Source organism: Drosophila tropicalis, unplaced genomic scaffold (genome assembly GCF_018151085.1).
Source record: "Drosophila tropicalis isolate 14030-0801.00 unplaced genomic scaffold, ASM1815108v1 contig_878, whole genome shotgun sequence".
Lineage (NCBI taxonomy): Eukaryota > Metazoa > Arthropoda > Insecta > Diptera > Drosophilidae > Drosophila > Drosophila tropicalis.
In genome coordinates this window covers 16,012,885-16,030,379 of record NW_027173374.1, presented here as the reverse complement: position 1 = coordinate 16,030,379, position 17,495 = coordinate 16,012,885, and the positions used below count along the sequence as shown (strand labels likewise).

The window sequence follows — 17,495 nt, the reverse complement described above, 5'->3', positions numbered from 1 at the left end:
AATACGTTTGCCTTGTTTCTTCCTGCTACACGCCGACAAAACTTCAAAGCCTTTCAAACTGGAAAACTGTCAAATTTAATAACTACATTTGAACAAAGGCGGCGACTGCAGCAAAATCAAACTAAAAACTTTAAAGAGATTGCTTTAAATTGAATTTCTTTTCTTTTACCCCCTGTTAACGATCCAAAGCACTCAGAAGCAGCTCAGATTTGCATTTAAATTGCTCTACACTCTATTAATTAAAGTTATAAATAGTTGACGGGGTTATTAAAAACAGCTTACCAACTTATCTGCCGCGTGGCTGCTAATGAAGACATTAGACGGGGCACTACCAGAGAACAAAAGACTTAGGCGAAGAACTTGATCAAAATTTTGAGGTAGCCGAAATCAATCACATTTTTTTGCTGCCGCTTTCTTCAAACTGTTCCCAGCTCATCATCGAGAGAAGTAGAAGATCTTCTCAATAAATCCGTGAAAACCCATTTCAAACGAGCCGCAACATCTTATCGCACTATTTATGGACTAAAGTTTTTAAAGAGTGTTTTTTACCATTCCGTTTCCACTTAACTAACGCAACCTTTGAACCTTTTATGTTTAATTTAATTATGCTAAAATCATCATCTCAAAGCATTCGATTTCATTTAATTTGATTTGATTTTGTAGTTTGTAGCTTGCCGCTCCGCAAATCCATATAGTTATGGCTCTGAACGAATTGGTTCACATTTCGTTACACATTTACCATGACGAATTATCGTCGAGCGAGTTTCAGGTTAAATAAAATTAATTGAGAAATTAGGCAAAATGCACAGTTATAGGCAGGTCCCTTTAATTGGGCCACATTAGTTTTGGGCTTCTTTTCCTCTCTTACTCCCTCTCTCTTTTTCTCCTTTTCTCTTCTCTGCTGTTTTACAACCTGCAATTAGTCAATTAATGAAAAAGCAATAAATATGCCCCGATTTTGATGTATAAAAGATCTAGAGAGAGATCTAGACTGGCGTAGCATTCGGTGGAATGAGGGTAAATGGCAACCTATCGATCTCTGATGGTCATAAATTAAGAGTCCATTATTTTTAAATTTTCAATACTTCAAACTGTCATCGGGCGCATTCCGCTTGCCTTCGGACTGAGTTCGTTTGCATTTTAATCTTTCTCTCTGTCTCTGTCTTATTAATCAAGGTATACAAATTAGTCCACCCAAAATATTGGAACGTTGGCTTTGTGTTGACTTGTCACTATGTCGGCTAATAACTTAAATCAGGAGACAAGCCAAGTTTGCTGCCGGCTGGCTTTCCACCAGTTCTCCCCTACTACTAATGGAAAACGAAAGCCATAAAAATTCGGTTTTCTTTTAGTGAACAAAAAAAATAAAAATCTTATGTAAACCATTTTCAAAATTGCTTAATTTTCTTTGCATATAACTAGCCAGATGCATGTGCAACCAGGGATGGATACCAAATAAGCATAATCTAAAAAAAAAACATTGTTAAAATTATTCCTTTTAACATCTAAAATAATTTGTCTTTTTCGAGTGAACAAATATTGCTTAGAAATTTGCCCCTCTTGATTAACTCCAACCCTGGCAGAAACGTTAGTTTTCAAAGTTGCCATTCAAACGCTTTGGGCCATTTGCGAACTCATTTTCCGACTCAATCAAATCAAATAATTTATGCCTAGCCAAAATTAACTGGCCAAGTGAGTGGAGGTCATGGCACTAGTTTGTGTGTGTGTGTGTGCGTACGTGAAGAGGGACCAACTCCATTACTGATTCTCGGTTACCTGGCTGGGCCATAAAGTGTGTTGATTTTTCCATTTTGCTAGAGACCCTAAAGCGCTGCAATGTATATAAATAATAACAAGGAAAAATGGGAAACTGTTGTTAAAGAAAGGAAAGACTGCATTTACTTGGATGATTTTGCCAGTGCTTGATATTTATTTTTAAATATTTACAACAATTACGTTAGAAAATACAAATTGCTTAGGTGTATATACAATTCTCTCCTTCGTTTTCTTCTTTAAATTCTTAAGCTATTCAAAGTCAAACTCGAAGCCATCCTCCTGATAGTCGTAGTCGGTGCCATCGCAGGTAACTTGGACGTACTTGTTGTTCTGCCAGAATTGATATTCCTGTGGTGTGAGATGCGTCCACATCATGTCACTGAAAACTCGCAAGGGCTTTGGATTTTTCTCTTGCATACGAATGCTGACCAGTTTATTTAACTTATCCATAGTGCTATGATACGAATTCAATGCCAACTGCTGGAGCTGTGAGCATTCGGCCACCAATTCAAGCAATTGATATTCCCGAACAATTTCCCAGCCACTAAAACTAAGTATCTCCATTTGGGCGCATGGTATATGCTGACGTTCTAGGAAGAAATCATTGTGATACCAATTTTCGCAAATGAGGGCTTTCAATTTCGGCAACTCGAGGAGCAACGATTGGTACCAACGCGATGGCAATTGGACTACCTCGTTGTTGAGAGCAATTCGAGTAATGGATTCACTTTTGGCCACAACGATCTGCTGGAAGATAGTTTCTTGATCGGCATGAAGTTGCCGTGAGTCGTCAAACCTTATAGCCAATTTGCGTAGCTTTGGCAACTGCAGCACCTGCGATACAATGGTTTCCACGCTGCTTAGATTGATGCGCAGGACTTCTAGTTGCGGCAATTTGATGTCATGAAGACGCACACCACTATCAAAGGAGTCGGTAATATCTAAAACCTTTAACTGGGTCATTCCCAGGCAAATGTCCTGAATCCAACGGCTATCTAGGGGCAGTGAATGATACATCGACTTGAAGACCAACTCTTCAAGCTTCCTAAAGCCACGCATATAGGCACCAGACAGGTTCATGCAAGTGGTAAGTCTTTTAAGATTCGGCAACATCACGGTCAAGTCACGGACATCCTCGTCCACCATTGTGTCTGGATTGCCAGCCAATATGCAGGTGTCCACTTTCGGAAGACGTGTAATGTTAATGTCACACAGATGTGTGATGTAGTCATAGAATTCGGCAAATGATCCAATGCCATCGTCGTGGACATGCAATTCCGTGAAGCGATCTACCATGTGGTCCATGAAGAAGACATAGTCCTCAATATCCAGAAGGCCCAAAAAGGCGGTGTTTGGTCCTACGATACGATAATGCAGACGTTTCTCCCAGATTTTTAGTATCTGAGGAAGGAACTGGGGATAGGCTCGTGCCATGCGCACCTGATCGCTCAAATAGTCAATTCTTTCAAAGATCTGCTCGAAAAATATCACGTGCAGATTGTCTATATAGTTTGGTTCACAGGTCGGCAACACTTTGTGCTGGGCCTCGAGAGCGTGCTTATAGAAGGCAGTATTTTGCAACATTTTGAATTTGATGCTAAACGTCTTGTTTATCTGGTTGAGGTGTTAACACTTGAAAGATTGCGAGATGAATGTATGCCAATGATGAAAATCCTATGGTATATATGCCAAAAATTTACAGTCAAAACAGGTAGAAATAGGTATACAGGTAGGTGGTTTATAGTGCGTTTAAATTTCAATCTTAGTTTAATCCATTTCCAAAATGACAGCTGTGACACTTTTCTCCTAGGTATCCATTGTGGGCTACCTGTTAGTTACCTGTGTGCTCCTCCAAAGAAGGATTTCGCATTTGGCAGCATCGTCGTCATAAATCCCCTTACAGTGTCTGCAATTTGTACACGTTCTGCCTGCTGTTGCTTATCTGTGTACAGTCATCGCCTCATCTCGACTCAACTCGTCTAGTTTGCATATTACATGCGGCAAGACGTGTAAAGTTCATGCCATCGGCCGGATGCGTTGGGGAAACGTGGTCATCGTGTTGGCTACGTTCTAGGAAATGCTTGCAGCCACCGATCTAATAATCTAAGAGAGCTTTGTTGTGTTTGCCATCGTAGACCTAAAGAGAATTTGTTTTCTTTCTTTCGGTAGGCTGTTTTGTCATCAGCTTAGCTAGCCAGCTATCTAGCTGGTGATTCAGTTTGAGAATGGCAAGGCCTAAAGGTTCACACCAGCCTAACAAGCACATTGATGATGCTAGCGATGATGATCATCAAATGCTAAGTCTGTTGTTGTCAATTGTCGTTGTGGTGCTGCCTTTTGTCTAATTCCTAATGGTATTGTTGTCAGCCTTGTCAAAGCATAAAGGTGGTGTCCCTGCTTTAAATGTCTTTCTTACTTTTTGAAACTTTTCTCTAAAGTCTTTTCAAAAATGTTCATATTTTTTCAACAAATTCATTGAGCACCGATTTCTTAAGCAGTTTGGGAAAGCTATTTCACACGATTCTCCCTTCTCCTCTCTTCTTTTCCACTCTATTGATGCAAATGCACTTGTCTGTCTTGGGATTCAATGTGTATATATGTATATTTTCATATATTTTTTTGTGTATGTTTTTTTCGGTTATTTGACTTGGCCTTATCTCAGATCAGTGTCGATCAAAATCCAAGGCAGATGAATTGTGAAATGCGATGTAGACTCACTCGACGGACTCGACTGACTCGAGACTGTTTTAATAATTTTGACATAATCACATCACAACAATCTTCCTTGGTTCAAGTGCCACTCTCTGATTTGTTCATTTAAATGAATTACAAAATAAATATGTTATCTTTAAGAAGAGATCCGTTTTTTAAAAATTTTTGTGAGGCTTTATAAGTGATGTCGCATCTTCTCATATTTAGGTATGTATGTATGTAACTACAACAAATCAAATTCAGAAGTTTCCAAGCAGTAGCAACAGCAGCTGCCCCTTTGGAATTTTCAATGGTCATAAAACTTCTCAAGATGCGAAAATAAGAGGTAACATATAATATATAACAGCTGTCGTTTATTTTTTTGGGATTTTAATTTCGGTTTGGCAGGTACACGCAGATGAATCACAAATTATATCACACCTCAGAAACATGGTCAGAGAGACATGATCCTGGCGCACGTTTTTAATTCATTTGTTCTAAAACTTAATCAAGCCTCACTCCCCCGAAATAAAATAAGAAACCGAAAATAAAACTAAAACAAGAAAAGCAAGAAGCAAAGACAAGAAGTCGTGATTGCGCAACTCATAACTCACACAAGCTTGAAGAAGCTCGAGAATAAGAAGAAAAGGGAATGCTGTTGCTAGTGTTGCTCCTGCACTTCACACCGACAAACGACAGGAGGCTACGTTTTTTCTTCTTTTTTAATACATTGTTTAATTAAAAACGAAGACGGCGGAAGAACCACCAGCACCACGTGCAGAGAAAAAAAGATGACAACAACAAGCCAAAAGTTAAGAGGTAAGAGGAAAAAGACTCTGGCTGAAGTCGCTCAAGTGAAGTGACTCAAAGGACGACACGTTTTGGCTTCTGTGTGTCTAGAGGAGCTGTTTGTTTGCTTGCGCTCTAACACCACACAGAAGAGGGCACAAGACACAGGGGCCGAGCAAGGGCATCATCACTTGCCACAATTACTGTCGTTGCAGTCACCAACATCAGCAACGGTTGCTGCTGCTGCTTAATTTTGCAAACATCTTTTGCGATTATATTGCTCTAGAAATATACAAAAATCATGGTCATGCTTTTTGCCTATAAGAGTATAAGAGATCAGCCAAGTAAACATTTTCTTAGAGTGCGCATAATTCGTTTGATTTATAGTTGATACTATTCTGATTTTTTCAGTAAGAACATATGCATTTTTTCAGTCTTCTAAAATTTTGGTTAGAGTATTTGCCATTCAGTTATTTTATAGTTAAAGATGCTTATACCGATCTACTCCTCTCAAGACTTGTGTTTATAATTCGCGAATCATGTTGCATTGTTTGGGGCGGCTGCGGTAGCGGCTGCTGCTTCTCGTGGGTGATGATGAGGAGCTTCATTTTTATAGCCCCCAATGGCAATGATGGGGCACAATTTTTGTGTGTGTATATATTGAACTTGGCTCCTGTATGCCTCGCGCAACACATGGCTTCGCATCGCCTCGCCCTTAACAATGACAATTGTTAGTGCTGTTGCGCCTCCTGATTATTTTGACTTGATAACGAGCTAAACAATAAAAACAAGCGGCAGCAGCAGCGACTTTAACGCCAAGTCATGTTTATCGGAAGGCCCCAACTCAGACTGCTCACTACTTACTGCTGACTGTAGACACCAGACAGGATCCAACCTGGTTGTATGTAATCAATTTGAATGCCTTGAATCTTCAGTTTGAGTTTATTTGTTGTGATTCCTTAAGTTGTTGCAATTATGTCGCCTGTAGCTGCTGTTGTTATAGCTGATGTTCTCTGTCGGAAAAGTGAAAACAAATTGAGCTGTACAAAAATTAACATTCACCCGATGTTGTTTAAAATGTTTTGGCTACTTTAATGGTAGCTAACACTGTAAAATTTAACTTCTCTCTTCTCTTTCAACCGAAGAGTCATAAATTGGCGCTTCATAAAGTCGGGTAAACAATAAGCTACTAACAATCCACGACATTTGATGATGCGTAACAAAATGTAGAGCGATCAACTGATCATACGGCTGCTGCTACTCCTTTACATATTCTCTATTGTTTGATCCATTGATTTGCATAAGAATGTAACCTGCGGAAAGGCGGCATTCAACATGGCCTAGGGAACCTGCACCTAAAAAAGGTAGAAAGAAAAAAACAAACAGATAAATGCGACCTGCTCGTAAAGTGGAAGTCAAAAGCTGCACTTGATGCATCCCTATTGTTTTCTAAAGATGTAGATGAAGTTTTTACTGCAAATTGCTTCTGAATGACTTGACTAACAAAATCTCATCTGATACGTATACATATTAACACTATAAAGTCGAATGATGACTCTATAAAGTGATCTGCCATCTGAAGCTTTTAAATTGGATTTTTTTATACTATTGACAAGAACTTTGAGAAGGTAACTAGAAAATTTAAAACATCTGGGAACCTTTTTTAAGAATCTGTCTTTTTGTAGTGTACTTGCAATGATACCAACGTTAATATTTAACTCAGACCAGACCCCACACCGTGTGCTTCGTTTATCATTGTTGTACACTTGACTTGACCTCCGTTCCTCTTGCCGTTCCCGTTTCAATTCATAAATCAACAAATCATTAATTTTTTAACTGTACGCCTCAGTAACCACAATTTCGTATCCCATCTCCCTTCCTAACTTCTTTTCTAAATGCTTGAAAAAGAAAAGAAAACCCCTTTTCACAGTGGGAAATCTTTGCTCCCACAATTAATCAAAAATGAATTCAACTTGGCAAAGGCAATGAAATGGATCGCCCCCAATGAGCAGATCATGTGTATGTACATAGATCTAAACACACCCCGTTAAGTTGTTTATTGATCTATTGTTGTGTTGAGTTATTGAATTATTTGATACATGCTAATTAAATGTGGGATTTTGTCGGGATTTCTAAATCCCTAGGGTGGAATAACAAGTTAAAGATTGTTCTCATTGTAAATCATGCATATCAATATATGTATGTATGTATATTGATAAAAATATGTATATAAATTCGTAGTTGATTTGTTTCTCATATCCTGTCGGTGTTTAAGATCGGCATTCAAAAAAAGAAAGATTGCTTATCGAAGCTTCTTAATAAATATCAATGGATGACGATAGCATTCATACTATGTATTAACAACAAACAAAGATACTGTGGTCTGGTAGTCAGTCTCTCAACGCTTATCGTCGATCTGGAGAGCATGCAGTATACATAGTATATTCCTGCAACAGTCCATCGATCGACCATCGATCGGCGATCGTCTTTCGATTGATTGATAATAGCACGAAATGCTGTTGCAAACGGGTTAACTGGAAACAGAGAAGCAGAGCAAACTGAAAACTCATTAACGCAATAATTAAGACGACAACAAGGTTTTTAAGATAACAGGCACACACACATATCGAAGAGAGAAGGAACGCAGCAGTAACATGCCACAGGTGATCGAGGATACCAGATTTGGGATCTGGGCCAGACTTTCTGACGCTCTGACAAGCTGCTTAGGCATTTGTCTCTCTCTCTGCTCGTACCTGCTCCTGCCCTAAATCCAGATGTGATAATGATAAAGGGCTGCTACATCAATCGTTGACAGTTGGGCTACCACACTTTTCATTTTCAGATCAATCCTCCTCCTTCATCCGATCCCCGTCTATAAGTAAGTACCACTTTGAGGTTTCAGGCGATGCTTGACTGTGATAAGATATGTTGTATTGTATATACACACAGGTACAGGTTCTTCTGACTCTCATTCCTTCTTTAGCGCGAGATATTTATTGTGAAATTGATTTTTTATTACACTGTCACATTTTCCTGTCTACCGCTCCCCTCGACTCGGGATCATCGATCGCTGATCGGAGATCGTACATTCCTATTTCTCTCTCTGTCTGTAAACCACATTCAAGACCAGCAGCAACGGGCAATTTTACGCTTCATTTAGCGTGACGTTTAATTGGAACTTGGCTTGCTCTTCTCGAACTTCTCGTTTTGCATTTTATTTCTTCTTTGTACAGAGAGATCTGAGATCAGGTGAGATCTCATTCTTTTTTGTTTTGTTGTAACAATTTCTTCTCAATTGATCGATTATTCTCGTTGAACTGTAATTGAATTTTTGTTTTGACTTGCATGATTTTTAGAAACATAAGTTGAGAGAGTGAAAATATGCCAGATCATGGTAAATTAAGGAAACACGATTGTTGAGTACAATAACAGGCATTAGGAGGAGGGGAAGTAGAAGGTCGTGGTTGATCGTGGTACACTTACTCCTGACACCTCCTGGCGTTATTTAATTATGGTGCTGATAACATTCCGCCGCGTCGATGGTAGCAATTATTCATCGAGCGACAAAGAGAGGGAGAGTGAGATCTCTACCATAGGATCATCTAGCCATAAATAAACCAAAATGATAAATGGCGCAACTTTTTTTTTAATGTATTTTAAATGCAATTCGAATTGGAGTTGGAGTTGGAACTACAGCTGAAGCTGAGGCTGATGCTGGCGGCGCCTGTTGTGGCTCCGCTCATTATGAGGATAATTTATGAGGTAACCAAAGTGTGAAGGACGCCACCGGACAACGCAATGTCCACGAGAAGTCAGGAATCGGGGCATATAAGTTAAAAACAGCCACAAATACATATGTGAGAGGGGAGAGTCAAAATCAGAATCCCATTTAATCGCTGCAAATATATAAATATGACATTTTGTTCGCAAGTCAGATTTCATTTAAAACAACTTAATTAGATTGCAAATAACTCATGGCTCTTATGTGCAGCGATTGGGGGATCCACTTGGCGCCAGCGTTGACAAATGCCTGGGTGGTAAATGTCATACAATAAAACAAACGAAGGGCCCAATCTTAGGTTGAATTTTAGCCAGCAACTCGCATAGTCAGTTAATTATATGTTTATTAATAGGGAAATTCGCAAGGGCCCATATTAAGTAATTATAAATATTGAAAAATTTTATTTGAAGAATAACGTTCGCGCGATGACCTTTAAGAATTTTCGAATTTAAAATGTACCTTAACCTTATTTTATAAAGAAGAGTTATTTAACAGTCTTTAAATCACTGAAATTAAAATAAGTCGAAAATCTCTCCATCCAAGTCATGCTGAGATCCAGTTTTGAACAGCTTTACAAAATACATTGTATATGTATATGTATATGCATTATTAATAAAACATTATGAAGAAATTGTTGCTGTGGCTTACTAGCCACTACTACTTTGTGGCTCTTGCTTTGTTAACACCTGCTGTTTACATACCAAAATCAACATCTAATTGTGAACTGCCCATATTCAGCCTCTCTCTAAAATGAGTTTTTTTTGTGTGCTCTATTACCGATCGATAAATTAAGAGACGCTTTGCTCCAAATAAACTGACATAATTGCCGTTGAATTTATGAGATCTGAACAAAAAAAAAAAAAAAAAAAAAAATACAAAAAACGAAAAGAAGAAAAGGGTTTCCAACACAAAGACAAAGGTAAAGTGTCAAAGCAAGTCATTAGGGTTACAAGTTTTCTTTGGCATCTTCTTAGCGTTTAGGGGGGAATTAAGATTCGATGGAACAGAGAAAATGCAATTAATTAAACGCATTTCGTATGCTTAAGGGAAATTTTTCAGTTCGTCGCCACAGAAGGAAGACAGATGCCGACGTTGCGATAAGGTTGCAGATAAAATCTGATCGGAAAAATAGTAATAACTAGAAATTTAATTAACCAATTTACATTTTAAGGCGGTAAATGAGAAAGCACCATATTTAAACTTGAGGAATAAATTGCCTATGAAATGGGACATACCATAACTAGGGAAACTCTTTCTATATATCGGCAATTTTCCACACTAATTTGCCAATTTTCTGGCCACACATACAGATACAGACACATAACTATGACAAGTGAGATTGATCGTAAAAATTGATTATCGTTTGAAAAGTCGTGATTTTGGCGCCGAAGCCAATTGAATTCAATTGCCCGAGAGAAGATGAAAATGGGAGTGGGATCGGAGTTATAGTAGGGCAAAAGGTGTATTCATTTAGCCAAAGTGATTTTCTTGTCATATAAAGTATAGTTGATTTTCTCCACGAGATTTATAACCGCCGTAGATCAACAGAACAGACGTCACTTGCATTGTGTTGTGGAATGTCAGTCTTTGATAATGAGCTTGGCATTAAAAAATCAAACAAACAACAAAGAACTTTATGATAAACCTAAAATAATTAAAACTCTAACAAACAAAGGGCCCCAAGGCAGGCCGATGGACAGCCTAGGATGAGGTTGATCATTAAGTTGGAGCTGTGGAGTTGCCCGCATTGTGCTGGACATGACATTAACAAGCGTGTTATAGTTTTCTAATGAAGTCGTTTTTGTTTATATTTCTAATTAGGAATAGACAAAATTTGTTAAATCAAATTAGTGCATCGACTTTTATAAACCCTCTAGTAAATTTACATCAAGTTTGTTTCAATAAATAAGGGAATTTTCAATCAGTTTTACTACTCAAAAAACTGTAGTACTTTTGAGGATATATTAAGGACTTATAATAATGGATAATTCAGTAGGTTGGCTTGTTGGCTACAATTATTGTTACAATGTTGTAATATACTCTTCGTTTCAAAAATACAGGGTACGAAAAGAGACAAAAACAGAAACGCTTTCTAATTAATGAACGAACATGTCATCAGGTACTCTACATACATGAATGAGGTGTATCTGACTGGCATTTATATGCATTTATTGATTTTGTCCTCTTCTCTCCGACTCTTCGTGTGTTATATTTTGAATTTTTATTGAGTTTTAACAAGGGAGACTTGAGTAAACTTTATGGTGGTTAATAACTTTATTAGTAGGAAGAGAGGAGATGCTTAACCTAGTCTCTCTTTTATTATGTTTATACATTGGTTTTTCGTTTTGGTCTTCATTTAATGGCATCGGCCCGGTATTTATTGCTATAAATGAGATTTGAACTATATTTTACAGTAGTTTAACGCAGCTTTATGGCCCCATGTACCGTAACACTTACGTTGCTGCATCACCATCAGCATCATCAGCAGCAGCAGCAAAATCAATATAATCCTGATACTGATGTGCGCTGGCCCTGCATTTTCCTCGGCCCAATAAAAAATAGTAACTGACATTTTTCGTTTACAAAAATGTCACAAATTCACAGCGGGATTGTTGCCAATACAAGTGATTTAAATTCAATAAATCATTGGAACGAACGATCGGGCGAGCGATCGAGCAATCGCTATTGATGAGGAAGAAGACTGGACTGGACTGAGAATGCCGCTGAAGCTGTGTTTCGAGATGTGGATCTGTGCGTATATTGTCTGAAAGCTTAGAGCCGGGTAAAAGTTGTCCGTTGTATATTGCCATTTAATTACAATTGGATTTCGGATCGTTCCACGGCCTCCATGGAGCCAGCCGATCATCTTATTTAAATTGCCTATTTATTTGTTGGTAACGTGGGGGGCGGCGGCGGCAGCGGATGTCACGGGATTCGAATTAGAGATCAAAGTTCTATGTCCTTACCCGAGCCAGACTCGCAATTTAAAGCTATTTGAACTCTTTTGAGCTTAATGAGAAAGTTGGTTATACAACGAAGACAAAAATAAAGAAAACAAGTAATGAACTTCTTTGGGGCCAGGGTAGCGCAACACTTTTGACTTTGACTTTTAACATATTTATGGCTTTTTATGCTCTGCCAGCCGCCAGCCCAACCGCGTGCCACAAGACGCCCAGCTTCAGTCTCAGCCTTTTTGGCATTCATAAATTTGTAACTTCACTTGGCGTGACAATTGCAACACATTCATGTGTTGTGTCGGTGTGTGTGTGTGTGTATGTGAGTGTGTACATTAGCCCAGCCCTCGATCGAAATGTATGTATGTCCGCTCTTCTGTCCTTTTGGCTGGGGCGAAAATAGACGTTTCATTGTCGCCTGGGCCGCAGCGCCGTTTTTATTTATCGGAGCGTGTCGAAAGTGGAGGAGAGCAGGCGGAGATCGATCCTCATCCTCATCTCCATCGTTGTATCCGTCGCCGTCGTCGCGCGTGTGGTTTTGCCCTGTCCATTATAATATTGTTGCTGCTCTCATTGTTGGGTTGGTTCTGCGATAAGCCAAGCCATATCCCCCATACCCACAGGCGAAGAGAGACAGAAAGATCTTTAGGCCTGGGCCAGAGCCCTTTCATGTTCACAACATGTTCTTTTTGCTAGTTTTACAAGATGTTTCCTGTCGTCGCATTCGAATCGATTCGAATCGAATTGTTGTCAATACATACAATATGCAAAAAGGCAACAGACCCAAAGAGATTTCGCCACATTGTGTTGGACGTTCTTAATCATTGATTTAGACATAGCGAAATTGATTAGATGCTCCTCTTCCTCTTCCACATGAGGATATGAAAATTAAATGAATATTGTGTAGGATCCTTTGGGTGCTTTATGGTAGCGTTGCTGCTACCCGTTATAAATAACAATTTGCAGTCTAAAGGTATCCGATGATGATGAGAAATCTGGGCAGTAGGACATTTTTATAGCGAAGCGAGTGGAGCTGATTGCGAATCAACGTTTCATAAATATCCACCAAAGCACTTGGCTTTTGAAATTTATGCACCTATAATTGGGTAAGGCTGTTTAGATGAAGATGAAGATGACGACCAAAATGAAAGTAAAGGAAAGAAAAATGAACGCACGAACGATGTCCGTAGCTACGTTATCAATAAATTCAAATTGACATTTCACACTCGATATGTCACACGATACTCGAACGTACTACGACGACGCGTCGTCGACGTTGGACTTGGACACTTTGAGCTGAAAATATTGTTAAACGAAAAACACGAACTTGTCCAGACCTCAGATCGAACGAACACTTTCAACTCACTCTCTCCCTCTCCCAATCCGCCGACCCAACTCAAAAAGGGCGACAGTTATCACATGGAAAAAAAAAAAAAAAATACGCGGTTAATATATACATATCTGAGTTCTTCTTCTGTACACATGTATGCAAAAAGAACCTGCAGATCATTGCTAAGAACTGGAACACAGGGCAAAAGAATATGATTGCGATTGGAAGTCCCGTAAAGGAAAAAGCAACACTGCAGGTTCATGTAATCTCTTAGCCAGAACAAACTTATTAAATGAGTGCCAAAGGCAAAAGCAAACTGGCCGATAACCGCCAGAGACAAAAGATAAACGCATATGATCATGTAAAAATACATTAAGCCAACGTTTCAAAACGTCATAGAGACAGGGAGAGAAAGAGTGAGAGGGAGAAGAAATAGAGGCAATGGGCGCCATGTTCCCCCCTTATTGACCAGAGTCATTAAAAAGGCTCAGAGGAGCGCCATCAAATCAATGAGATTGGTTTGGATTGAATGTGATTGGGCTGGGTTAGAGAATGACAGGCAAAACCGAACAACCACAACGATTGCCACTTATTTCCGAAATGTTTGGGGCATATGAAACTTTTAAATGCGCTCCATTAAAGCATTTGTTTCTGTTTCAATAGAATCGCAAATGTGTATTAAAATATAGCGTTACCTTTTTTTTAAACATTTTTCAAAGTCATTGAAGAAAGCCTTTATTTTTGATACGCTTCGTTGGGTGTACAATTACAAACCTCTCTGGGATGTGGACGATGATGAGGATGGGTCTGGGGTATGGGTGTAGCGAATGCGGATGATAAAGTTCACATTAAGAGTCTTGTTTTACAAAATGTAAACATGTTAAGGGTTAATGAACATAAATAATCTTAGCTTATTAACGGCGACTCCAAAAGGCGTTGCGAGTTATCAGTGAGCGTGCAATTTGCAAAGGTGTTTGGCACTTTTTTCTTTCATTTTTTTGTGATAGGAACCCTGCGAAACCCAAGATGAAGACACGCTTCTCCACTCGCAAGTAGCTGATGCTGCAGCCTAAGATCGGGTATGAAAATAAAAAGAAAGAGTCATGAAATATACGCCAGCTACTGATAGCATTTAATTAGCTAAAGAAATAACCAAAAATAAAGCCTTCAGAATGAAGGCAACAAGTTATCGCCCTTTAATTAAGTTGCAACCAATTTGTCAGACAATTTAAGAATTCGGTTGCTGCTTTTTCTTTTTAACTTTTCATTTTTGCGGCAGGTCGCGATTTAAAGTCCAACAAAATTGAAAATATGGAAAAAAGAAAGAAAACTGGTACAACAACAACCAACTGGCGCCTAGACTAACCGGACTAAGCCACCAATTGACTAACTAACCAACGACGACTAGCAACTACCGTCTAGAGCCAACTAGCGACTGACTAAGCCAAGTCAAAGCATTTAAACATCACCTTAGGCCTCATTAAAAACAAAATATTATGTAAATTTCATTAAATTACACACAAATCAACGTGAGAGGGACTGGTGTGGGGTGGGTTGGTCATCAAGGAAGGGGGAGTCTGGCTCCAGCCTGCTTGTTGAGCCAATGAGTATTCAAATGGACACTTGTCAAGCCATGCAAGCGGCTACTAAATCATATTAAGACTAGACAAGGATTTCCAGACTGAAATTGGTGTAACATGTAACATGTAAAAGAGATCTAGAGGATTGGGAGTACAGGAAGGAGATGGGGCTTAGGAGGAGGGGAACGCAGGTGAGGTACGCATGATGTTCGGTTGACACGCAAGGAGAAGAAGTTGTGACTGGACGAATGGAATGAGGAGTTGGTAGACAACAAGATCTGTTTAATTTTTATTTAATTAAACTTGCGATTTCTTTTCTCAATAACATGACGCCATGACGAGCGATCTAGCGAATGAACTGTCAACTCAAAGTACTCACCCCTTTAGCTTTAGCTTTGGGCTGGCTTAAAGTAAATTTTATTTTTCATATTTGGTCCAGTCTATTATTAATCAAAGACTTTAGACCGTAGAAGCCTACAAAATGGGCTTGGTCTTTTATGTCAATTTCATTCAGCCATAAAGCACACAATCATTTCCACCTTCGATAACCCGTCCTTCATGTACGTATGTCACTTTCTGGGATACTGCACCTGAGTTAAAGATCGAAATGGATTTTTCTTCTGTATACCCTGTGAGAAGTGGGAATATTACTGTTTATCTATTGTGCATTATTTAGCTTTGATTCGCTTGTGAATAGTCTGGCGAGTCCTTTTAAGAGTATTTTTGTGTACAGCGTATGTTTAGGTCGAACCGCTTGCTTCCTTTTTTATGTGCTTCTTTTCGATTTTCGTTTGGCTGCTTTGTCATTGCCGTTGGCTCTTTGCATCAGATATGAGTGGAAACATATGTTGAGCCTGTCGATACCGTTCGCAGCGTCAGCGCCATTTGAGATTAAGTAACATGTTTTGGCTGGTTGGCCAATAAACAGGAGGGGGAGCGACTTATCTAAACAAAAAATCTCTAAATTGATCTAGCAAAACCTTTTAGCATATTTTGTGCGATTTGGCAGCAAGTTGTTTCCGGGCGTAAAAGAGTTGATTACTCTGCCATGATTTTAAAATGCCCTACACTCAACCATAGAGAAATCGCGTGTAAAAGATTTAAATCAAAAATACAATTACAACGAAATTAAATTTGGAGATATTTACATATGCGTTATTACCTAAAACATGTTAATACTGATTTATAATGTCGGACTGAATGTAGACCATCGAATGTAGGGTGTTCAATAGTCGTCTCTTCTACTTTAACTATGGGTCTCATTCTGGGTTTTTTTTTTTTTGTTTTTTGGGACCGCAGCATAAGATCTCCCATTAAAATCTGCCAGGCCAAAGTCATAAACTTCTAAGCTATCAAATTACAGAACGATTTGTTAGATGCGGTCCGGTCGTCATGCAAAAAAGAGCTAAGAAAGAAGAGGGGAGGAGTGAAGAAATAACGTTGCAGTTACTATGGCTAATGGATGGTCCCGGTCTCTCTTCGGTCTTTTCTGTGTCGGCGTTGTTGGTCCCTATCCTGACTAGGTTTGCCTGAACTCTAATAGCTCATAGCCATGATGCGGCAACGCCGCAGACCTAGACGTAGAGACGTACTCGACGACGCAGCATGTCGGCCTGTTCTTTTTTTCTTTTTTTTTTTTTTTGTAGTTTTTTGCCCCACCAATATCTTTGTTATAAATCTGTGAGCCCAAGTTCAACATTCAACTCTATGGAATAGGATTGAGCATCATGAGTCCATGGGGGATGCATGCTGTGTTGTTGTCTCGTAAAAAGCTCGTTTGTTGCCTTTTGGCACGCGCAGTAGAGCACAGAGCACAGACCACAGAGCGCAAGTAGAGCTAAAAGGTTAAGCTGGACAGCTTAACCCAAGCTCAAAGTTGGACTTCAATTTGAGGCGAAAGTTGCTCAAACTCTAAATATCATAAATGGATTGATGGAGGCAATTTTACAACTTTATTTCTATACGTCGCGCAAGTTGGGGCCATAAATGTCTCACTGAGAGCTGTCAAATGCTTTGGCTGTCAACCTAGAAGCAAATGACATCATTTACTGGCCATTGGCCACTGGCCCGGTCTGGACTAGCCAACGCCACTGCTGCTTCATGTAAGCCATTAACAGGAGCTCTGCGAATTTTTAATTGTTTTTTCCATTCGATGTTTGCAACGTTCGAAAAACTCAATTGTTGCTTGTCTCGTAAATAAGTAACTAAAAACTCTATTTGCAGACAAAAGCTGCCGTTTTGGCGGATTGACTTTTATGACCACACTGCTTCTAGTCTCCAGCGAGTGAGCCACTAGTGAAAAGTGTACCAAACAGACGTACCAGCACCAAAAGGTCGCTTTGAAAGTTGGGGAATTCAAAGCTGCAGAGCTAACGCATTGTATATATTTCGAAATTCGAAAAACGCAGTGGAAGTAGGGGAGAGTCGGTAGTGAAGAGAGAGAGAGAGAAAAAGAGCCAGAGCCATGGTGAATTGCATTCAAGTTGCTGTGGTGAAGAGAGCCCTCTACATGCCGTAGGGGTATCGGTTCTTGTGCTTTACATACCAATTGTTTTGGAAAATATTTGAAATCTTTTCGAGTTATTGAAGTTATG

General features: G+C 39.2%; 1 protein-coding gene across 1 annotated transcript; it reads right to left on the bottom strand.

The window, feature by feature from the left end:
• Nucleotides 1-1,897: 1,897 nt before the first annotated feature.
• bard lies at nt 1,898-3,546 on the bottom strand. The gene has a single exon (XM_068299291.1). The coding sequence runs from the start codon at nt 3,358-3,360 to the stop codon at nt 2,026-2,028; it is 1,335 nt and encodes a 444-aa protein (XP_068155392.1). The 5' UTR covers nt 3,361-3,546; the 3' UTR covers nt 1,898-2,025.
• Nucleotides 3,547-17,495: the final 13,949 nt, after the last annotated feature.

Bases quoted from the DNA above. Each gene is read 5' to 3' on its own strand.
- bard (XM_068299291.1), bottom strand. From the start codon at position 3,360: ATGTTGCAAAATACTGCCTTCTATAAGCACGCTCTCGAGGCCCAGCAC.